This window comes from Mesoplodon densirostris, chromosome 6 (genome assembly GCF_025265405.1).
Source record: "Mesoplodon densirostris isolate mMesDen1 chromosome 6, mMesDen1 primary haplotype, whole genome shotgun sequence".
NCBI classification, from domain to species: Eukaryota; Metazoa; Chordata; class Mammalia; order Artiodactyla; family Ziphiidae; genus Mesoplodon; species Mesoplodon densirostris.
In genome coordinates this window covers 132,840,712-132,865,612 of record NC_082666.1, presented here as the reverse complement: position 1 = coordinate 132,865,612, position 24,901 = coordinate 132,840,712, and the positions used below count along the sequence as shown (strand labels likewise).

Genomic DNA, 24,901 nt, shown 5'->3' with positions numbered 1-24,901 from the left:
TTGTTGCGGAGCATGGGCTCTAGGCGCGTGGGCTTCAGTAGTTGTGGCACGTGGGCTCAGTAGTTGTGGCTCGTGGGTTCTAGAGCGCAGGTTCCATAGTTGTGGCGCACGGGCTTAGTTGCTCCGTGGCATGTGGGATCCTCCTGGACCAGGGCTCGAACCTGTGTCCCCTGCATTGGTAGGCGGATTCTTAACCCCTGTGCCACCAGGGAAGTCCAAAGCAGACTTTAAATATAAAAAATATGTTAATTGATTTTGCATTCAATATGATATATCTTTCATTTGTTAATAATAACCCAGTAAGAAACAGGATGAAAGGAGAGAGGTTAAAGCCAGATTGAAATGTCTGTTTTGGGACTTCCCTGGTGGTCCAATGGTTAAGACTCCGTGCTTCCACTGCAGGGGGCATGGGTTCGAGCCCTGGTGGGGGAACTAAGAACCCGCATGCCACGTGGCACAGCCAAAAAAGGAAAAAAAAAAGAAATGTCTGCCTTTTTCTTCCGGGAGATTCCTTTTAATTATATTTATCAGTGCCAGAGAAATATTCTAATCAGCTAGCAAAAAGGTGTTATTTTACTTTCATAGCAAAATCCATCTTGGTTACTTTCTAAGCCGATTTGATAGCAAGAGTCACAAGAAGGACTCAGACCTCTTCTCGGAATAATTTAGAGGGGAAACAGTGAACCTCTGTTTCTTCGGGCTCCCCCCAAACCAAGACCAATCAGCATTTCTCCCATACTCTGCTTTTTTCAAACAGCATTGCTGTGTCAGGTAGAAGCAAATAGGCGTGAGAGGGCAGACTGACTTCAAATCGTCTGTTGGGGACACAAACTGCTCTGGCTAATTCCTACGCTAAAATGTGCAGTGGCAGCCCCAGAAATTCCAAGGGACACACATAGAAGTCCCCAAACATAAATCATTGGTGCACAGGGTCCTTGGTTTAAAAAGGTGAATACTTTATATCTGACGTCCAGGACTTTTGAGTTACTGTGTCGTTATGTAAGTTAGATGTCAGGGTAGTTTCTACAGACGAATGATTTGAAAGTCACTGAGGCAAGACACAGGGCTTCTGTGGACGTGTGTGGGGGGCAGCCTCCGAAATTAGGCCTAGTGGTCTCTCCCCGCCCCTCCCTAGCTCAGAAGCCTGTGGGAGGGATACACTCTGTGTTTGCTTAGTACCCGCATGGTGCACACGGTTGGGAATTCTCATCATGGGGCTGGTGACCTATTGTGTGCGTGCATGTTAAGTGCTATAGAAATTTTGCTTTTGATTTTTCATAGAAGATAATAATAAAGATCAGGAGTTCATGTCTCTTCAACTCTACCCAGATAAGGGCAAACAGGGGAAAAGTTTGAAGTTTGCAAAATATATCACAGTAGACTTAAAACATTTTTTTCTTTTAATTTCAAACTTCGAGATGTTGAAAAATAGTGCAGAGAATCCCATATACCCTTCACCCAGATTCCTGAAATGTTAACATTTTACATTTGTTCATCCTGTGTCTTGTTCTTTCTCTCGCTGTTATATGTACTGTTTTCTGTGTAATACATAATATATACGGCTATTTATATGTATGTGGTGCATATAATTACCACATAATTTTTTCCTGAACTCTATAAGGGTAAGATGCAGACGTGATACACTTTAACCTCTAAATATGTCAGTGTGTATTTCCTTATGGAAGGATATATAGCTTATGTATAGCTAAGTACAGTTTTCAACCTCAGAAAACTGACATTGATACAGTACTGTTATTAGAGCTACAGGCTGTTTCCAGATTTGCTGCTTGTTGCCGTGTGTCCTTTAATACAAAAGCGCAAACATGTCTGTCCCCGTCCTGCTCTGCTCGTCCAGGGCACAGGTTATGTTCTGTGGCTGTCTCTTGGGTCTCCTTTAATCTAGAGCCGCTCCTCAGTCATGCTTTGTCTTTCGTGACTTTGCCATTGTTGAAGAATGCAAACCATTTATCTTGCAGAATTTCCCTCAGCTTGGATTTGTCGTGTTGATCGTGCGTTTTGGGCAGAGCATCCAGAAGTTTTCCTAAATGGTACAGAGGCTGTGGTGCTTCCCTCCAGAAACTGTCTTCACAATGACCAGTTTTAGTATTATCGTACAGAAAGCAGAGTCAGATTTCTGAAATTCGTCAGATGTTATACATACTCTTATTATTTTTACTCTCCTGTCGCTTTTTCTTCAGAAGATGTGTGGCCTTTCAGTTAGCTTTCACAAAGTGGAAATTAGTGAATAAAGTCAGCATAGAGGGAGGAAGAAAGAGCTAGTGTATGTAAAGGCTGAAGAGGAAGGTTTAGAGCATATGTTTTATGTAAGCAAGCATGGGCCATTGCAGGGCTTGGGCCTTTAAACCCTCAGCCAAAATGGTGAATTATTTATTCCTGGAGGGCTTCTGCCGAAACACTGAAATCAGTACATTCCTCTCCTTTTAGAAGTTTTACACCGTTCCAAGGCAAGCACAAATGTATTAAATGGGGAGGTAAGAGAGAACTCTGTTCTATCTCGTAGAAGTAAAGAGACATGAAGTTTATTAGTACAATATTCAGTATTTATTACATTGTTTGAAATACTAACCCTTTTTGTGTTAATGCGTGTTCCTAATACTGCCTCTTTGAATGATCAAGAAACAGAGCTTGCAACCCACAGTGACGTCTGTTTGGTTTCTGTCTGAACAGTAACAAAATGAGTCCCTGTCTTGGCATGGTGGCTGTGTGTCTCTCTCCCTCCCACTGCCCCACTGCTTCAAGACCCCCTCCTGCTCTAATCTAGGCGTTGTCTATAGCGAGGGGGGAAAGTTCAGATTCTGGCTTTGCCACGTGATCCTTTGGTGAATGACTTCACCTTTATGATAGTTTCTTTGTAAACGAAAGAGAACAAGTCAGTTTAAACCATCAGACTGCAGGAGTAGTCTGGAAATTTTACTCTGTTCCTTAAAAGCTACAGAATAAAATAAACTGGTTTCTTGGGTTTCTTTCTATAGTGTTTGTTTAAACGTGAGTATAGTGCCACTGCTTATATTCTATATCAGTTAGTACATTTTTATTAAAATGACACGCTTTTAGATGATTATTTTTGGCATAAAATCTATATTACTGCTACATAATTTGAAGATGTAATCTGTAATCACTTATGCTAAGATCACCTGTTTGAAATTATGTATCGGCGTTTCTAAGTTTTTAGGGCTTTAGAAAAATTCCAAATGCTTCTTTGCTTATATGTCTTTGTTATAAGGTATAACAAAATGATGCATAACATATATCATTTAGATGCTTAATATTTGAAGATGGCTTGTCCAAAGTTACTTAGCTGTCTATGACTAGAACTGGGCCTTTGGTAGCAGTTTGTTGCTCTTTTCATTTACCTAATGGTTAGATCCATTAGGTTCCTTTATTCTCAGTCCCGTTCACATCCCTGTTAATAGTGTGTGTGTTTATTTAGAAAAGTAATTTTCATTGATATTGATAGGTATATTCATATACCTACAAGGGTTATGCAGACAAAGTTCATTCTCTGCTTTTTCTAACAAATCTACTTGCCAGAGGTAACCATTATTAACATGTTTCATATCTCTTCATACTGTTTTCTCTGTATTTAAATATACATGTAAGCGTAACTTGTAAACCAAAATAAATCTTACTAAATAATTTTCAAATTAAACATGCTCATCTGCACTTGAAAATAGGGTCAGGGGTTAGGTCAGATCTCATTCTTCACCTGTAAGTAAACTATTATTGAAACACAGCCATATTCATTCATTTATATATTGTCTATGCCTTCTTTTGTGCTACCGTGGCAAAGTTGAGTAGTTCTGACTATACGGCCTCCAAGGCCTAAAACATATACTCTCTGGCTCTTTTGCTGACCCCTCTTTTAGATCGTAAGCATCTGGCATTTGTTTTTGCTTACTTTCTGGAGCACTAGTAAGATGTTCTCCCCACACTGTGCATGACTTATGGACTTGTACAAGGATACGTGCAGGAAGAATTCCTAGATATGTGGCCACTGGGTTGGAGATTGTGTAGCTTTGCCTGCCCAAAGAGGTTTTACAAGTTTATACTGAAACTAATGCTTTTGTGGCAGGACCTCTTTTCCCCATAACTTTGCCAACTCAGTGCATTAGCCAGCTTTTTTAATCTTTACCAATCTGATAGAGGAAAATGATATTGTAGGTTTTATCTGCATTTCTTTTTCTGTGTTAGATTGAACTTCTTTTCAAATTTAATAGCCAGTTTTTATTTTCTGTGAATTGTCTTTGTCTCAACTTCCTTGTACCTTCAAGTCTGTTACATAGTGGACGCTTGTCAAATATTTATTTAACTCTAATGAGGGAACCAGCTTGACGACAAAGCTGATTTAGGGGATAGTGTGTGAGTTGGAAAGGACATGCCATCGTCTTTTTGCCTATTTCCAAGTCTCAGATGCATTTTTCTAATGCTTTCCTTCCTCTGTTTTAGTGTAATTATTTCAAGCGATAACTCTTTCTTTATGAATCCCTGATGAACTGCTGAGGAGGCTGCATAGTTCACCACTGTGTCTCACAGAACACGCTCATTGTCCCCTTTTTCTTTGTAGGGACTCATTACACAATGACAAACGGAGGCAGCGTCAGCAGTTCCACCCACCTGCTGGACCTTCTGGATGAACCCATCCCCGGGGTTGGTACCTATGACGATTTCCACACCATTGATTGGGTGCGGGAGAGATGTAAAGACAGGGAAAGGCATAGACGGGTGAGTGTTTGCAGTAATCTTTAAAAGGACGGTGCACAATTAGATCAGTTAATAATATGTGATCTTGGCCTGCCAAAATATGTTACACATTAAAAGTACATTCAAGTAAATTCCTACATTTTATAAGTAATATGTTTTTTCTCTATGTAATTTTTTAAAAGTTTATTTATATCCCATGTCTTTCTGGAAAGGATTTGAAGTAGCTTAAAATCAAAGAAGTATAGTAAGACAAAGCGGGAAGGAAAGGGAAAACGCGGCCTGTGAATGGAGGGAGGGTGAAGCCAAGTTCAGGATGTAGCAGAGTCAGCATGATATCCGGCTGTGAGCAGCACAGCGGCTACGGCAAAGGAGGAGACGTATTACATAATTTCAGTTGTTGGAAAAAGAAGCAGCTTACTGGGGAGATAGTTTCCTGGGGTTTTGCTGTTTTCTTTTATCTCCTTTCTTGGTTTTAAATTCTGAGATATTTCTCAAATTGAGTCCTGTATAGGGCATATTGAATGTTGTAATGAATCACTAATTTAAAAAAGAATGGCTTTTGCTAAAAACTACAACTTATGTTAACTTTTTTGTTGTCGATTGTGCCTTACTGATACAGCATAATTCAAAAATAATTTTAAAATAGAAAAAAAAATCTCTTGAAAATAAAATTCCAAATTCTAAAAGGCCGTTTGCAAATTTGAGCTCTGAAAGTTACTTGTAAATGAAATAATTGCTTGTACAAATTAGGTATTACCTTTCATAATAATGTATATATGTGTTTTAAACCTTAAGTTGGACTTAGATTATATTGTTTATGAAAAGTACTGCTTCTGAGATTCATTAGTCAATATTTACCTTTTCTGGGAACATTATAACTAGAGTGTAACTGAAAATAAGAGGTAATACCATATTAGGTACTAAAACGGAAAAATTTCAAAAATATTAATTCATTTAAAAGTAACAATAGGGGCTTCCCTGGTGGCGCAGTGGTTGAGAGTCCGCCTGCCGATGCAGGGGACACGGGTTTGTGCCCCGGTCTGGGAAGATCCCACATGCCGCGGAGCGGCTGGGCCCGTGAGCCATGGCCGCTGAGCCTGCGCGTCCGGAGCCTGTGCTCTGCAACGGGAGGGGCCACAACAGTGAGAGGCCTGCGTACCGCAAAAAAAAAAAAAAAAAAAGTAACAATAACAAACCCATTACATGCTGACATAAAAAACATATTTTTATGAAAAATAACTATTTCCCAAAATAAAAAATATTTAGTGAGAGAGTATCTTGTATTACATCTCTATAAATCTTTATAAATCATTCATTCATTGTTGTCTGGTTTACTAAAAACGCTGGTTTCTCATATCTGCTGCTGCAGTCTGTTGTGATATGTTTTGATTGAAGTACATGAAGAAAATCCAGCCTCACACAGATGTGTAGTTGGAAAAGCCAGGAGTATTTTAATAACCTTTTCAGATCATTGTGGATATTCTTTGATACCGCATGACAGTGACAGTGACAAGTGGTAGTTTCTTAAAGGTTAGATGCAGTGTGTAATCTGAAACTGTATCAATGAACTTTTTGTCTCCTATTACATTAAAATCTGTTGGTTCCTGTTGAACTTTGAATGGATGATTTTGTAACATTATGCCATGATCCTTTGAAAAATAGTAAAAAAATTAAAAAATAAGAAAGAAAGAAAAAAATAGTGATTCATTGATTCATGCAGTTCTTTTAATAGTTGACACTTTCATTACACCATATCATTATACAATATCAAAAAAGGCACATTTGTTAATATCAACACTGATCTCCTCAGAAAAGTCTTTAAGGACTGGGATCTGTCATTCTTATAGTGATGGCTACAAGTTTTCTAAAATTCATTTCTACTTGAAAGCTCAAATTCTATCATTGGAAACAAATACACATTTTACTTGAAATGACAGGCTTACTTGGTTCATTTTTGAGAAAAATACCTGTCAAATTTCCAAGTCTGAAAAACCATGGCTTGGTGGTTTTCTTTCAAGTAATATGGGTGTTCCATGGAAGCGGTTTATTTTGCAGCTCAAGTAGATCGCACAGGTGCTTTTCCTCAAGGCCTCGCCTCTGGCTTCAGTGTGCATCGGAAGTGCTGTGTGTATACTTCAGTCATCACACGCAGTGTTAGGAAGCCTCAGTGGACTGGGCGCAATACTTTTTACTGCTTTTCCTCAAAGACATTTCAAAGTGAAACTGGCACTTACTTACCTTTTAGCTCTAAGTGGCAGTGAAGAATGTGATGACTGCCAGGGTGTTTGGATGCCACCGCCTTGACTCTGCTGAGGACCCAGCAGTTATGTTATCGCTTTTGTGTTATCAGTGAAAGCATCAACATGGTGAAAAAGGCACATCATGTTTTAATATTACTATGAAAATAGCTTTGACCTTGAAGACCCCTGAGAAGAGGTCTCAGGGACACACAGGGTGTCTGGGCCACACCATGAGAACCACTGTTTTTTTGTTTTTTTTTTTTAATTTTAATTTTTGGCTGTGCTGGATCTTTATTGCTGCGCGCAGGCTTTCTCTAGTTGCGGTGAGCGGGGGCTACTCTTCGTTGAGGTGCGCGGGCTTCTCATTGCGGTGGCTTCTCTTGTTGCGGAGCATGGGCTCTAGGTGCTCAGGCTTCAGTAGTTGTGGCACATGGGCTCAGTAGTTGTGGCTCACAGGCTCTAGAGTACAGGCTCAGTAGTTGTGGTGCACGGGCTTAGTTGCTCTGCGGCATATGGGATCTTCCCTGGCTAGGGCTCGAACCCGTGTCCCCTGCATTGGCAGGTGGATTCTTAACTACTGTGCCACCAGGGAAGCCCCTGAGAACCACTGTTTTAATCCAGTGTGCCTAAATCACACATACTATAAATTCCGTACCTTGTGTGATTGTTAGGTAAACACAGTTGTACTTGGAAGTATATTACTTTGCAGAGTCACTGACATATTCAGGGAGGGTTTAAATGTGTTCTCAAGTGAGGGGTAGGAAAGGGTCCATAGATGCCGTGTTTATAAAATTTCAGAGAAAACTGAAACTAAAACCACAACGCATCCCTTTTTTTCTCTGGTTATGAAAGTAGTCCATGGTCCTTGAAAACATTTCAAATAATATAACAATAAGTGAAGTAGTCAGTGAGTGTCCTGGCTATTCACATCGATCGTCTCTTTCTAAGTAAGTCAAATATCATTTTCAGTGCTTCAGTATATGCTTATATAAGCATAAAACTCTGTTAAAGCTGGGAAGTTCTACATGTAGATGTTCTTACTGTTGTTCTTAAAGCATCAAATTAAAAAAAAAGAAAACTTTCTATTTCAGTATGTATAGCTATCTAATTCCTTTTTCCCCTAAACTTTTAATTATCCTTGTAGCCCTCCTACCCCAGCTTATTTTGAAGCAAATTCAGCATTATTTCATTTCAAATATTTATGTCATTATTTCGCAGGATGGTAGCAATCTAATTCTCATTCCATTTTTATTTATTAGCTTGACTTTTTCTATAAAGAGAACCTTCCCACACCAGTTACCTGGACTCCCTCAGGTTCGGGCTGTACAGAGAAGGGAGGAGGTTTGACACCTCACGCCGCCCTAGCATCCTCAGAGTTGACCAGTGAGGGTTTGGTTCGCTTGCTTGGTTGCTGTTTCTGTATCTTCCTGGGTCTAAACATATTTGATGTGTTTTAATCATCACAATTAGTATCCTTATTGATGCCCATGTTACTCCTTTGCTGACCAGTGGCAGCTGATTTAGGTTGGTGTCTGAGTCCTTTGGCCCGTGCTTAGTACACTTTGATGTATTCTGGGAAGACAAGATAATCCTGGCTCATGTTACACGTTTCCTGCACCGAACCTGGACCTCTCCAAGGAGCTCTGGTTCCTTTGAAGGAAAATGGTACACAGGCAGCCTGAGCGCTGGAGGCTCTTACTGCTTGCAGGCTGGCCCTCGTTTCTAGCCTCTTAAGTTTAGAGGAACCTTCTAATTTAAGTTAAATGCTGGAGGGCTTTCATTTGACTTCTAGTCCTTAAACCTGTATCTCCTTTCAGCCAAGCCCAGAACCTCAGCATCACGTGCATTGATTCTCCTCACAGCACACACACAGCAGATGTGTTATTTCAGAATAATGCTGCCAGCACTCTCGCCAGCAGTATGCTTACTGAAGAGTTTGTGTTTTCTTTTTTTACGATACTTTTTGTCCTTAGTGTTTATCCCACTAGGGTTATACATACAAATTACTTTCTTTTATAGTCCCTGTGCCTTCCAACTTATTGCCTTCCTCCTCTTACAGGTAATGATTCACACTTTCAATGTTATGTTTTGTCCCTTTATTTTTTAAAATACAAGCATATATATTTATTTACTTATTTTTCTCAGATAAATGGTAGCATCCTATACACACTTATACCTTGCTTCTCCCCCAAATGGTACTGCATTTATCTCATTCTTTTTTAATGGCTACAGAGTTTTTCATGACATAGATGTACTGCAATTTATTTAACCAGTACTATATTGATGAACATTTAGATGATTTTCAAATTTTTACTTAATGTTATATCTCATTAAACATTACAGTTATTCTTACTTAGAGGAAGAAGCAACATGAGGTTTATTGTTTTTGAAAGGAATGACCTACTTTCAATTCTAAAGAATGGTTAATATCTGTGATTGGTTGCTTATCATATAGAAGGAATAAAATTGCCTCATTCAATTTAGAACTTACTGAGTCTTTTGAATGGAGCCTTGTGGCCTGAAATAGAGCAAATGTTTGAAATAGGCCAGATCATGGAATTCCGGCTGTAGCCCTCCTGTGGGATGAAGGAGCACTGAAGTCCTGGCCCGAGAATGTGGATTTGTGAAGCGGCCATGGTAGTTAGCACAGCAGAGGTTTGGGCGAGTCAGGGGTTGTTTCCTAGGAAGAGAGGAGAGACTTGCCCTCTTGTGTCTTAGAGTGAGATCTAGAAGTCACGTCTGTTGCCGTCCTGTGAATCTTACCTCCTGCTCTGAATTTGTAGACGAGGCTTCTGCCTTACACAGTGATGGGACCCTTCCCCTGGGATTGGAGCGCTCCATGCCCGCATATTACAGGCCTGCACATTTTGGCAGCCCCTTTATTCACATGACTGCTTTGTACTCCATTTATGGGCATAGTACTGTTATTCACGGACCTTACCTTCTAAAGACTATGATGTTCCACTTAACTGCTACAAGCAGAGAATGAGCAGGGAATGACAGACATCTCAAGCTCTAATGTCTTATTTCTGTTAATATAAAAGATGTATACCAGCTAAGAGTGATTCAGTTTAAAACAATCTCTGTCAGACTTCATGTGGTTTGTGGACCCCTTTGCTCTCATCCTGTGGTTCTTGTTAAACATACAGATTTCTGGGTAAATGCTTGTCATCTGGATCACAGGTGCCTGACCTCGTGATTCTGCGCCAAACTCACTTATCCCATTATTTAGTTCAGAAAGCACTGTTCCATGTATAGTAACTGAGAAAATTGTTAGAGTCTAGAATTCTGGCTTCTGTTCGTAGTTTGAAAAATGAAGCATAAACATTTCTAATTTCAGATCAACAGCAAAAAGAAAGAATCAGCATGGGAAATGACAAAAAGTTTGTATGATGCGTGGTCAGGATGGCTAGTAGTAACACTAACAGGATTGGCATCAGGTAAAGAAAATTTTTAATGTAACCCTTTTTTGGTTAACAGGATAATAAATAGTTCTCCCCTCCTTCTTGCAGTTTTTTTTTTCAGGTACTTTTCGATTTTTAGAAGCATTTGTTTTGTTTCTTTCCTTCAAAAAAAATCTTCTTCAATATAAGACGAGGAGGCAGGAGGCTCAGAGTTCTAGTCTCGCTCTGTCCCCGTACGTGTCTATCCAATTGGGCTGACCTTTCTCGCTCTGTTTCTTTATCTGTAAAAGACGTGGTTTGGACCCGATGATGAGTGAAGTATATTTTAATGTTAACATCACAGTAAACAGCTGATACTTACTGAGTGCTTCCTGTGGGTCATACACTGTTCCGAAAGCTTTACGTGTGTGTAAGCCTCATGGCAGTCCTATGGCCTGGGTCTTAACAGCCCAGGGGACTAAGCACAGAGAGCTTAAGCGACTTGACCGAGGTCACGTAGCTAGAGAGTCGGCAGGCCACGGTCAGAGCCCGCACTTAAGCTCTGTGTGGGCTGTGCCGTGCCCAGAGGCCCTCTGGGTGAGACTTTAATAGCGGTTGAAGATGTGAAAACAAACATGATGGGCTGTTTTACTGACTTTCAGCTTCCACTGTGGAAGATTATGTCCCGAAGAACATGAGGGAAAGTTAAAATGTGTGTAGAGAGTAGAGGCAGTCTGATACCCCTTATTGGCTGGCCGCCGTTTATGTGACCCATTGATCTTTTTATATGAGAAGGACCTAGATTTTGACCATAAATCTGTGGATTCTCTGTATTCTGTCAGTAAGGTGATCTTGGTATATTTGATTTTCTGTTAAAAGAAAAAAAAAACGAAAACCTGATAGTCTGTCACAGTAATTCATTAATGCCATGAGTTTCACTAATTCTAACGGATATTCCATTTTGATGAGCTTGAGATCCTTTGTAAATCTACGGATTAGGTTTCAGATGAAAACACTAGTAAAAACTGTGACTTCACAGCCTGAGATGAGCCCCTCCCGCCAGGTGGTTGTCTTTGGAAGATTCCGACACATTTTAAAAATCACAGTGAATTTTAATGATGTGAGTAGTGTTAATTTCAAGCAAAGAATAACAACTTTATTTTAAAGAATAGCTATTTACACTTTTTAAAAAGTAATAGAAACTTATTTCTGATACGATTTGAAATCTTAAATGTGTGTAGTATTCCCTTTATGACCCTTGATTTGTAGGGAGTCCCCAGCTTTCCTTGACCCTTTTAACCTGATAGTTCTGGGCTCCCCAGAAATGGACTGCCTGTTTTCACCACCTCCAACATTTTTTCCAGGGGCATTGGCTGGCTTAATAGACATCGCCGCCGACTGGATGACTGACCTCAAGGAGGGCATCTGCCTTAGCGCACTGTGGTACAACCACGAACAGTGTTGCTGGGGGTCTAATGAAACCACATTTGAGGAGAGGGATAAATGTCCACAGTGGAAAACATGGGCGGAGTTAATCATAGGGCAAGCGGAGGTGAGTCTTGCTTTGTCTCAAAGTGAATTAATAATTGATACCGTGAAATGAGTCTCCAGTTCATTTAATTATAGAATTAATGACATGTTAGATGACTGCAGCTGCATTAAAGGAAAATAAAGAAAGAAATTTAATAGGATAGAATGGAAAATATGAGAATACATTGCCGTGAGTAAAATGTAGGTACTGTTTCAAGAGGCTCTTCTATTAACTGCATAGCCACGTACAAATCTGCTGGGTTATGACGTAAAATGTGTTTCTTATTGTAGAAAATAAGTGCAGTAGGAGCTGTGTACCCACAAAGTGCCTATGAACATAATTCATCACAATTGTTTGGGAAGTATGAATTATCAAAAATTTTAGTGAAAATAAGCCTTCTAACTGGAAATATCTTGCAGAAATGCCTAGATTTTTCTTTGTGGCCTGACAGTTTTTAAATGAGTATTTTACTATTGTTGATGTTCTATAAAGAACATTTTAGAAGTTACAGTATTATATTTTATATATATATATATATATATATATATATATATATATATATGGTTACATGGTAAAATATGGCTATGTTTTTAAAATTTTGTTATAGCTGAATTTTAGCACTAAAAAGAATATATCTGCTGGTGAGATGGGCAGTATGCTGTTTCTCACTTAATCTTCAGGAGAATCGCAGCAAAATGAAATCTGAGTGTGAAGGTAGTTTTGTCTTCACCAACTGTTTCCAAAAAGTGGTTTGTGGGTTGGCGGAGATTGAAGTGCAGCTGAGATTCTTGGCCACAAGACTTTGAGGATCAGGAAGAAGCTAGGAAAAATATTAAATAGATGGTCTCCTTGGTACGTATACAAATACGTTTTTAGACTCTACTTAAATATTTTGTTCATGTAAAGCTTTTATTATTGTGGCAGTAAACCAGGAGCCTTCTACAGGTTTTACCCAAGCTGCTTAGGTGGCAAGCACTTGAATTAGTGGTGCCCGTAAATTAAGTTCATGCTATTGAACTGTTTGTTTCTTAGGGTCCTGGTTCGTACATCATGAACTACATAATGTACATCTTCTGGGCCTTGAGTTTCGCCTTTCTTGCCGTTTCCCTGGTGAAGGTGTTTGCTCCATATGCCTGTGGCTCTGGGATTCCAGAGGTAAGCCATGCAGTGTTTAGTGTCATCAGCATGTTGCAGTTGTGATACTTATCTTTTTGCCTGTAGGGGGGAAAAGTAGTGGTTTTTCTGGGGAAGTGGTTTGTCTGTAATATGAAAAAGAAAATATTTTAAATGTCAGCTGATAGTACACATCGTTGAAAGACATTCTTCCCCGTACTCATTTCATTGTTTGTTGTGGAGGTTGATTTTTTTTCCTCACCACTAATTTCGCACATGACTAAACGAATATCAGCACTCAGCTAACACCAAGAACCTGGAAAATATCTTGCAGCCTAAAGTTCTTTGGTGACTTAGTTGATGTTTTGCTCATATGAACTGGATTTGATTACGTTCATTTTCTTTTTATAAGTATCTTTTAATTAGATAAGTTAATAATCCTTGAATTTGGCAGATAACATTTATAACCCTTTTGTACTTCAAAATAAATATTTGATCATAGTGGGTCCATAGTACAAACTTTTGGATTTTATTTTTTATCAACAGTGACTTAAAGAAGAATATACTTAGGATTGAACATGATGTGAACTTATTTCTTTTCCCTTTTTATTTTTCTGTCTTAAATAAGTTACTAGCTTTTCCTAGTGCATTGCTTTTAAAAACAATTTTAGTGATTTTAAAGCTGTGTTAATTAAGAATATCTTTGATAAGGAGCAATGCTGTGTAGTATTTAGCAGTTGTCACTCATCCTTCTTAATATATAGGAAAATATTACACATTATTACAGTACTCTGAGAAGGCACAATATCTTTAAAGGCAAAATATCTTTATTTCTGACACAGAATGTCTGAAATGTATCTAACTGTATTATATGTCTGTAACAGAAATATCCCAATTTACCATTTGCTGGTTATGTAATTATACCCCTTGCATTGAAGTCTGTAGCCCCTTAACATGGCCTGGTATTTTAGTTTTGTTCATGAGATAGGGTTGCCTTCTATCCTTGCTGGGGAAGAGAATTAGAATACATTACAGATTTATTATATAGAGCATAATAGTTCAAGGTTTCAGAAAATGAATTGTGCATCTTTCCATTGTCCACCAAAGTTTGCAGGGTGAGTAAAACAAGAGAGTGATCTATTAGTTAAGGTCTCATGTTTCTTGAAGGAAATTAAGCTGCCTTGATCTTTCCTTTGTAGATTAAAACTATTTTGAGTGGATTCATCATCAGAGGCTACTTGGGAAAATGGACTTTAATGATTAAAACCATCACATTAGTACTGGCTGTGGCATCAGGTTTGAGTTTAGGTAAAGAAGGGCCCTTGGTACACGTTGCCTGTTGCTGTGGAAATATCTTTTCCTACCTCTTTCCGAAGTACAGCACAAATGAAGCTAAGAAAAGAGAGGTAAGCATCTTCTGTTGTTTATTTGACAGACGAACATCTGTTACATAGACTTAATCAGTGAAGAATTTTCTCGTGTAAGGATCACATTGGATACATTCTGTATTCAGATTATAATTTTAATGTGTTCTGAATGATCTCCAATATCTGGAGTCCATCCCCAGTGCGGCTCACTCCTGTATTTCAGGGAGGTTTAGGTGGCCTGGTGTCCATTGGTTTCAGCTGAATTTCACAAAGATTTGCATTTGGTTTTGCTTTGCCTGACACCTCTCGTCCTCTGAAGTGTTTCCCAAATGTAACATTGTTTTTACTCCTGTTTCTCCGGATCAGTGTTTCTCCTGGGGTGGGCCATCTCACCAGCTGTGTTCCTCTGGAGGAGGTGTCTGATGCCCAGTGGGAGAGGTGTGTCATCTCAGAGAGCTCTCTTGAACCTTAGGAAAGTTCGAAGGGTCTTTAACCTCCTGAGGTTACATCAGAGATTCATGTTAAGGGGAAACAGGACTTCCTCTTGCCTGAGATCTTCTAGGAGACCTTTAAACTTGATATATCATAGAGTTCCCCTGATGTTTCTAGGTTGCTGTGGATATTTTCTAGAAGAAAAGTGGGCCCCTGGGACCTTCTTATTAGCTCTAGACTTTGGGAGCCCAGTCCCTTCCTGTTTCCCCAGTCTCAACTGCATTTGTCTACCCAGTGCAGTTCCTTTACTTGCTATTGTACCTTGACATTTGTGGGGTAAGATTTTAATTTTTATTTATTCATTATAAGTACAAAAATTAATTTATTAGAAAACATTATAGAAATTAAATTCACCCAGATTTTAATGTGCACACTGTGAAGATTAGTAATGTTTTTGACATTAACTTGATTCTGACACCTTGGCGCGTAAATGACTAGAGTTCGCAGGTTAGTTGAAAGCATTTAGGCTTCGTATTTTGGCCTTCTTCCCTTGACCACTTCCTTGATGAGTTTAAATTAAGTGATTTTTAGATATTTATGAAACAGATGAAAACATCTGTGACTTTTAGGTATGTGGGTGCTAGCTTGATTGTAAAATTCTATTATATTAAACATAGAATCAGAGAATTCAGTTAAGTCTGTTGTCTGCAATCCTGTTGGTGGAAAAAAAAAACAAAATAGTAAGTTAGATTTGCTTTCCCTCCTCCCCCCAAATAAGCAGTCTGCCTTCTAAAGCTGGGTACAATTTAATTAAAACAAGTATTTGTTCATTTTTAATTTACCAACTACTGACTGTGGAGCCTGACTATGGAGTTCATGCTCTTAACACTTACAATTTATTATTTCAAATTTCTCTTTCAGAGATATCAGAATTCACCATCTGAGGAAATGCTTTGGTAGCCTCAGATATTTACTGGAGTAAAGTAGTAAAAGGAATAAAGACTTAGAAAAGTACTTGATTACCAGTAGATGCCCAGTGACTTGATATGTGTGTTTGGCTTCGTTCGCCCTGGTGGGAGGTGGGCAGCATTTGGTGGCCACCTGGGGACTGGAGGGAGGACCGTGAGTGCTGTTTCTTCCTTGCTGTGACCTGTGCTGGGCGTGCGCCCTCGGGTGGCCATGGTTTGTACCCTCACCTGAGGCTCCCATGGGAGCAGTAGCGGTCTCTTCAGAGGACTTAGGGAACTGAACCTGTAGGGAGCTCGATAGGTTTTAAGTTCCCTGGACATTTCACTAGGATGTGGGCTAGAGTAATTATTAATGATGCAACAGTGAGCTCCAAAATCTGAAGAAATAATATCCTGTTTAAAAACAAACAAACAGCTCTCTCCACTGGTCTCTCCACTGGTGTCCTCAAGCACACATCTCAAAGGTTGTCTGTGGTCATTGCCTTTTTTTTACATCCTGCTTATTACATTGGTATATCTCACACAAATGTTTTTTTTGACTGAATATTGAATATAAGAGTGACCTTTCAATTAAAGCAGAAGAGAAGAAGATCTTTTTAGAAGAAATATTTGCCTTTGCTTGGAGAGAGGGAGACATGTGAGTTAAATTCAGAAGGGCATTTCGAAAATTTGAGTAACATGAAGAATTTGTGTTTGGTATATTTGAGTTGATAAGAACATGTGAAATAACCCACATCCTCTTTGTAGGTGCTATCAGCTGCCTCAGCTGCAGGTGTTTCTGTAGCTTTTGGTGCACCAATCGGAGGAGTTCTTTTCAGCCTGGAAGAGGTAGGTTAAAAACAACAACCACCAGCAATTAAAATTATGTATAATTACCATTACACATGTATTTTGGCACACCTTTCAGTTTTATAGCTAGTGTAATAGATACAGACTTTGTTTTTAAGTTTTCAAATTTATTTTCATAGTTATTTTTCACTCTTTCTTACATTAATAAGTCATAAAAAGTAATATATATGTTCTTTATTGAGAAAAAAGAACTTTTCAGTTTTATAGCTAGTGTAATAGATACAGACTTTGCTTTTAAGTTTTCAAATTTATTTTCATAGTTATTTTTCACTTTCTTACATTAAAAAGTCATGAAAATATATTCTTTATTGAGAAACGTCTTTAAAAAATATTATTCATGTATAAAATGTTAGTGATTATTTAAAATTTAACTTTGTTGAACATAATTAAGAGTAAGCACAAATAGAAAATATTGGAAACAATCCTTATTGGCTAAATTATAGCCTTGTTTTTATTTAAAGATTTTTAATCAGTTTCTAAGTCGTCTTTTTAAGTTTTTCTTGTGTGATTATTTCTGTGGCAGTTATTGATGTTTAAGGAAATAATTCTAGTCGCTTCAGTGGAATATTTTGTTTTTGTGTTCTCACTGGTGCTTAAGAGTTTTTACACATCTACACAAAAATGTGACTTAGAAATGTTTAAAATTTACTTTTCTCCCCCAGTTGTTTATGTTCTTCTTTTTGCTTTAATATCTAAGAGGGAAATTAAATACTTCTTTATGAACTAACAGGAGTTGGTGGTGGTACATTTATTCTTAACTACCATGATTGAATTGGCATGAAGCTCATTTTAAAAATAACACGATGCTCGGTATTTTAAATAATTATTAGACATTTATAATCAGTTGATACAGTGAATTAGTAATGATGTGATAGCCAAAGTTACTAAATAGTGGTATTTTTCTTACCACGGTAAAATCCATTATATGTAAATTCTAGCTGCAGCAAAATTTAGAGTGTTGACATTTACTGTTCAAGTTATAACATATCAGAACTATCTTATAAAATTATAGCATTAATTTTTCTTTTCCTTTTTTTTAGGTTAGCTATTATTTTCCTCTAAAAACTTTATGGAGATCATTTTTTGCTGCTTTAGTGGCTGCATTTGTTTTGAGATCCATCAATCCATTTGGTAATAGCCGTCTGGTCCTTTTTTATGTGGAGTATCATACACCATGGTACCTTTTTGAACTGTTTCCTTTTATTCTCCTCGGGGTATTTGGAGGGCTATGGGGAGCCTTTTTCATTAGGGCAAATATCGCCTGGTGTCGCCGACGTAAATCCACCAAGTTTGGAAAGTATCCTGTACTCGAGGTCATCATTGTTGCAGCCATCACTGCTGTGGCAGCCTTCCCTAATCCCTACACAAGGCTCAACACCAGCGAACTGATTAAAGAGCTTTTTACAGACTGCGGCCCCCTGGAATCCTCTTCTCTCTGTGACTACAGAAATGACATGAACGCCAGTAAAATCGTTGATGACATTCCTGATCGTCCAGCAGGCCTTGGCGTATATTCAGCTATATGGCAGTTATGCTTGGCACTCATCTTTAAAATCATAATGACAGTGTTTACTTTTGGTATCAAGGTAGGTGCGCCTGTGAGGTGATACGTAAGTAGTCTTGGCAGGTTCAGAACTTGTATGTGGAATGAGAAATGAAAGTTTTATCTAAAGATGGTTGCTTCTCAAATGTAGGCTGAAAAAGTTATCTTTTGGGTTCAAGGTTTAGTCATGAAAAGAAGAATTTTTTAGGATATATTGTTGAACATGGTGTCTCTTGCTGGGTTAACAACTTACCCCAAACCCAGCAGCTTAAGAGAACCTCTTACTGTGCTCTTGTTGTTGGGCCAGTAAGATGGGAAGCTCTCAGCTGGGCGTATCGTGTTCGTGGTCAGTTCCACGGTTGTCATCAAGACACGGCTCGGCGGGTCATTTCAGAGCCATTCGTGTGTCAGGCATCTCAGAGCCATTCGTGTGTCAGGTACCTGGGCTGCGCAGGTTCAGACAGCTGGGCTCCTGCGCTGTCTGTCTCTGGTTTTTCCCTGTTGGTGGCCTCAGGGTGGGTAGATTCCTCACATGGTGGCAGTTCAGGGTCCCCAGAGCATGGTTCCAAGAGGACCGTTTCTAACCCAGCCAAGGATGTCCTGCAGCACGCCTCCTGTTGAGTTCTGTTCCTCTGTGCGGTCACAGAGGCCCCGGGTTCAGGGAGGGGACGCACACTATACCTCAGAGTGGGAAGGGGTGTCAGAGAATTCATCATCATGTTTTAAAACCATTAAAAACCATTTTTAGTAGCTTCCTGTTGCTGCTGTGACAAATTACCACAAAGCCACATACATTTATTACAGTTCTGGACATCAGAAATCCAAATTGGGTCTCCCTGGGCTAAAGTGAAGGTGCAAACAGGGATTCACGGAGATTCTGGGGGAGAGTCCGTCTTCTTGCCTTTTCCAGCCTCCACGTGCCTTGGTTCCTGGCCCCGTCCTTCATCCTCAGAGCCATGGCTGGTCAAGTCTTTGCTTTATCTCAGCATTCTGACACAATCTCTTCTAAAGCCTTCTTTCACCTTTGAAAAGCCTTTGTGATTACTTCAGGCCCAGCCACATCATCGGGGTAACCTCCTGTTTTCAGGTCAGCTGATTAAACAGCCCTGCGGCGGACCGCAGACCGATGCCCAGGAATTCGGGGGTGGGTGTTTGTGGGGAGCCCTTGGTCTGCCTCCTGTATGCTGTGGGATGTTGGCTGGAGAGGGCCCTGTGGGCTCAGAGCTCAGTCACTAGGCCTGGGGGCACCAGGCCTTTCCACCAGGGGTTTCAGGCAGCTAGGCCTTGTGCCCCGGGACATCGCTTCTTTTGAATTTATGAAAGTGAGAAATAACATTCATCAGTTAGTGATTTGCCAGAGATATAATTCTTACGATCGTCAGTGATGTGTGTGGGAATCCGATGTCTGTCCTTCGGACCCTTGTTCTTTAAAGGCCGGCCCCTGTGGCTGACGCAGCTGCTACCATTCACTAGTGACACACCACCGTGAGCCACGGGAGGACAGCTGCAGCTCAGCAGACTGCAGCGGCAGCAGCCTTTGAACCACGCTCTCTCTCTTCTGTTGTGCTCTGCCTTAGTCCGCTGGGCATAAGGTTTAAGGCATAGAAAAGCCGTGAAGTTTCCCCTTTTTTCATAGTGAATCAAGTTAGAAGAGCCACTAAAGCCCCCCTTCTGCAGGGAGTTTGCTCTGTAAATCCAACTTTCTCCTGCGGAAGCCGGAGGCAGCGGGCAGGCCGCCAAGGCCCACGTAGCCCTCCACTCTGGCCGAGGGCCTACCTGGTGGGAGAGTGAAATGTTTGTTTTGATCCCTTCTACGTGCATATTCTTTTCATGACCTGACACAGTCGTCAACACGTATTGCTCTGTGCTGGGCTCGTTTCGTGCCTGGCAGGTTGGATTTGTTGGTCTTTTAATATTGGTTAAATAGTTGGTCTGTACTGTTCCTGGTTTCCTCACTAAATTGAATCAAGAAAACTGTGCGCCTTTTAATCATTTCATGTGTGTGTGTATGTAAGGGACCGGCATGAAGAGACCCCTGAGCTAAAGGAGAAATAACCCTTGGGTCACCTTCTCTTTGGGCTGGGGAGTGTGGGTTGTTACTTTGTAACTGAGCTGGTGGGATTATTGCCCTTACAGTTACAACAAGGGTTTGCTGTAGTTCCTTTGCACCAGGATTTTGCGTTGTGCCTCAAGGCTTAGACCGTCGGTCTGGAGCAGGCGTTCAGAGGACGTGCCTCACCGAGCTCTTGCCCCGTTGCAGGTCCCGTCCGGCTTGTTCATCCCCAGCATGGCCATCGGTGCAATCGCCGGCCGCATCGTGGGCATTGCAGTGGAGCAGCTGGCCTACTATCACCACGACTGGTTCATCTTCAAGGAGTGGTGTGAGGTCGGGGCCGACTGCATCACCCCTGGCCTTTACGCCATGGTCGGCGCGGCCGCGTGCTTAGGTAACGGGGCCCTGCGCGGGCGCGCGCGCGCGTGTCTGTGGCTGAGAGAGGAGCGGGGTGGGAGAGGAGGGCACGGCGAGGCATGTGGCCTGTGCGGCACTGGTTTTCATCTCGGCAGCCCCTGCACACTTGTTCATGCAAAACCGTAGGAGCAGGTAACATCTTTTTAATATCGCGTGATTCTGTAAGCAGAAAACATCTCACTACAACAGAGGCTTGATTTGAATCCTGGCCAAGGAGGTGTTTGTTTTTTCGTTGTCGGGGTGCTTGGCTTACCTGCAGCCCCTCTAGCGTGGTTCCTGGGTTAGCACTCAGCAGAGCTAAGGGGTACCTTTACTCCGCCTCTGCAGAGGTTCCCCGTCAGCCTTAGTAAAAGGTCCTTTGCAAGGCTGCCTCCATTTAAGATGCATTTACAGCCGAAGGAAAAAGCTAACTAGTGTTCTAAGGCAAAGAAAAGCAAAATGTCTGCATTACATTCTTAAGTCTATTTCTTGTCCTCTTGGACATGAAAAATCATTATTTTATTTTATATTTAAAATGTCAACTAAACTTTGGTTATAATATTTAATTACAACTGGTATTTTGACTCAGTTTTGTTCAGTGAGCCAGAATTGTGTAGTTATTGATCTTCTAAAGTGTAATATTAAAGGAAAGTGTTGGGAAGAATCGTTTTCTGCAGAGCAGCAAGCAGGCATCCACTTGGTGCTGAGCGCCGCGCGGGGTGCGGTGGGCTGTACAGAGCGAAGTGTGAGCGTGGGCCCTCCCCTCACGAGACGCGGGTGGGGGACAAGGCTCCAGTGCAGGAGCAGCGTCATGGGCCCTGCGGGCGTCCAGAGGGCGGGTGGTGGCAGGGGTTCTGGAAGAGGAGCAGGGCTTGAAGGAGCCACCTTTGTTGAAGAGGAGAGTGATGTGCAGACAGCGGGTTGGGACGGGTGAACTCGGCACGCGGGGGGCTTTGGAGAACCCGGCAGTGTTGAAGTAGAGAGTGCATTTTGGGCACTTTGGGAAAGAAAGGTGGATTGGTGAGAAGGAGGCAGTGACTTATGTCAGGATGAATTTCTATTTGGAATTGGTCAGATCCGTGGCAGGGTTGTGGCTTTGCCATTTTTAGTGGGATGATTTTGGGAAAATTCCTTTACTGCTTGATTTTTATCTTTCTTATCTTTAAAATGGAAATAATAACTACTTATTTCCTACAGTTGTTTTTGAGGATTATGTAAAATAAAATGCATATAAAGCTGTTAGCACAGTGCTTGGTAAAATATGTGCTTGGTTAAAAAAATAAAAGCCTTTGTAAACCACCTAGGGCATCCCTGGCATAGTGTAGATACCTAACATATAGTAGGTTCTTTCTCCCTTCTATTTTTAGGTTAAAAAACAAAAAGGAAGAGCTTTAGCTTCACACAGTATCAACTGACAAGCCTTGGTAGATTTTTGAGCAAAGGAGCAACATGGTGAAAGTAGCACTTAGGGAAGATTAACCTGGGGACATGGCTTATAAAGTGGGTGGAAGAGGGCCTCCCTGGTGGCGCAGTGGTTAAGAGTCCGCCTGCCGATGCAGGGGATACGGGTTCGTGCCCCGGTCTGGGAGGATCCCATATGCCGCGGAGCGGCTGGGCCCGTGAGCCATGGCCGCTGGGCCTGCGCATCCGGAGCCTGTGCTCCGCAACGGGAGAGGCCACAACAGTGAGAGGCCCGCATACCGCAAAAAGAAAAAAAAAAAAAAAAGTGGGTGGAAGATAACGGGAGGTTAGATGAAACAGTATTCAAATTCAGGAGCTGAGACTTGAGGGTGTGACTAGGTGGGTAATAGAGAGAATACTGAGAAAGGGGCCCCTACTAGATAGATGTTTGCAGAGCACATCAGCTGGGACTAGGTGAGAGTCTAGATGTTGGGATAGAGTAAAGGGATGAACCGGGAGTGGCCACTGGGTTGTCAGGAGGAATGTGTTATCTGGTCCTGGAGTTGGGGGCCGGGATGGGAGCTCTCTGGGGGAGGAGAGGGGTTTGGCTTTGAGTGTGTGGTGGTTTCTGCGACAGTGGGTCCCCCAGAGTCTTCACAGTTGGAAATGAGACCAGCATAGCCGGAAGATAAGGTGTGGATAGCCAGAGACACGGGACAGACACAGCGTGGGTGGAGGGGCCTGGGTCAGGGAGGCCTCAGCAGGGAGCAGGGTTCACAGTGATCTGGTAGGTACCTGGAATAGTTCAGGTGAGTTTTCTAAGCGGGGGCATTACACTGTTAACAGAAACCGCAAGGCGTCAGAGTGTTTTATTCATTTGGAAGAGATTTAGAGGGGAGAAATGTATTAATTTAATATTCTACCCATGAGTTTAATTTGTAAATTGGTAGTAAACAAGTTAGCTATGATGTGCTTCACCAAGTTCTTTAAGGATTAATTGTAAGCTTTTATAGCGGTGAAATTATGTCTTTGTGATAGCAGTAAACCAAAATGGCAATCTGTATTAGTCGGTCAGCTGTGCTTTTTTTTATCTGAAGTAAACCAGTTTTAAAATGTTATGTTAATAGTCTTCTGTGTTATGAACAAAGAAGATTGTTTTCTCTAGATCTTATTAAAATAGCGATGATCCTTTGCACTAAGTTCCGTTTATAATTTGTGTCTGCCTGCCTAGTGCAGAAATTCTCCCACCGTGGATTGGTGAGGACCCTGCCCTTGCTGACCTGTGGTCTTATTTTTTTCAGGTGGTGTGACAAGGATGACTGTGTCCCTGGTGGTCATTGTTTTTGAGCTCACTGGAGGCTTGGAGTATATTGTTCCCCTGATGGCCGCAGTAATGACCAGTAAATGGGTTGGAGATGCCTTTGGGCGGGAAGGCATTTATGAAGCTCACATCCGGCTAAACGGATACCCTTTCTTGGATGCAAAAGAAGAATTCACTCATACCACCCTGGCTGCTGACGTCATGAGACCTCGGAGGAGTGACCCTCCCCTGGCCGTCCTGACCCAGGACAACATGACCGTGGATGACATAGAAAACATGATTAACGAGACCAGCTACAACGGCTTTCCTGTCATAATGTCCAAAGAGTCTCAGAGATTAGTGGGATTTGCCCTCAGAAGAGACCTGACAATTGCAATAGGTACCCTTTTAAAGAACTACACACACATATACGTCTATCTACGGCTCTGTCTATTGGTATCTAGATACCTAGGTGGACGAATATAAATATGTCATAGATTTCTGAAAGAAAGGAAAGCTATAAAATTTAATTGGTTGGGTTCGTGGGGACAAGTGGTGTATTTTATGTCTCGTAATATCTTAGGTGCTTTAGGAAGGGAATTTACCCTTTTCCGTGGGATGCTTTCCAGCTAAATACTGTTTTATCTTTTGACTTGGCATTGTTATCAGGGACTGGAGTCCGGCTCTTTCTTTTCTCACTCAGATAAGTCTTGTTGACAGTATTCATAATAGCATGTAATACAAGGCCTTAGTAACTGCCGAGGCATACAGCTTGTATGTTAATACAAGGCATACAGCTTGTAGTTAATAAAGTTGGCTTATTTGAATGCAGGTTGCTGAAAATTCCATCATCTTTGGTCTGTCTCATGTCAGATCCGTAGGGTTTTGGTTTTTCAATTTTTGGATGTAGATTTACAGTATTAACTTGTAATATATAGTTTAAAGCAGCGGTCCCCAGCCTTTTTCGCATCAGGGACTGGTTTCACAGCAGACAGTTTTTCCACGGACTGGGTGGGTGGGTAGGGATGGGGGATGGCTCAGGCGGTGGTGCGAGTGATGGGGAGCGGCCGATGAAGCTTCATTTGCTCATCCGCCTGCCGCTCACCTCCTGCCGTGTGGCTTGGTTGCTAACGGGCCGCGCACCGGTACTGGTCCGTGGCCCAGGGGTTGGGGACCCCTGTGATAGAGGGTATTTTCGTCCAGCCACTCCTGGTGTTCAGTAGAGGACTCAGAGCTGAAAATGTAGAGCATTCAGCCTGTCCCCAAAGGTCATTCCTGTAAGCCAGTCACCTCCCTCCAACTTAACCTCTGTGGCCAAAGGGTTGTAAAATATTTCAGTTCTTGAGCCATTTGAGGAGGGAAGGCTAGATGGTGTAGATGGGCAGCATATCTCAAGGCAAACTGGAAGCGCTCAGTTTACAAGAGCTATTCAAGCAAAAAGAGGAAAGAAAGAAAAGAGCCTATGCAGAATATCCAGTTCAGCTAAGGAAAGGCTGCAGCTTTGGGAGACTTGCTCAAAGCCTAGCATTCCCTTGAGCTAATAGACTGGTAGTTGTCCGAGTGGTCAGAGTGTGTGTTAGACGTGGCCGCGTTCAAGTGTTTC

The 24,901-nt window shown here is 41.3% G+C and overlaps 1 protein-coding gene across 6 annotated transcripts in view; it reads left to right on the top strand.

Moving 5' to 3' along the window:
- CLCN3 (chloride voltage-gated channel 3) overlaps window positions 1-24,901 on the top strand; it is an 84,629-nt gene that overhangs the window by 47,372 nt on the left and 12,356 nt on the right. For all 6 annotated transcript variants that reach the window (XM_060102674.1, XM_060102675.1, XM_060102671.1 and 3 more), the window contains 9 exons: window positions 4,586-4,743; window positions 10,303-10,402; window positions 11,710-11,897; window positions 12,909-13,031; window positions 14,189-14,395; window positions 16,504-16,584; window positions 17,646-18,191; window positions 20,409-20,595; window positions 23,300-23,698. In XM_060102674.1, coding sequence (XP_059958657.1) covers window positions 4,586-4,743; window positions 10,303-10,402; window positions 11,710-11,897; window positions 12,909-13,031; window positions 14,189-14,395; window positions 16,504-16,584; window positions 17,646-18,191; window positions 20,409-20,595; window positions 23,300-23,698 — 1,989 coding nt within the window. The remainder of the gene's footprint in view (window positions 1-4,585; window positions 4,744-10,302; window positions 10,403-11,709; window positions 11,898-12,908; window positions 13,032-14,188; window positions 14,396-16,503; window positions 16,585-17,645; window positions 18,192-20,408; window positions 20,596-23,299; window positions 23,699-24,901) is intronic.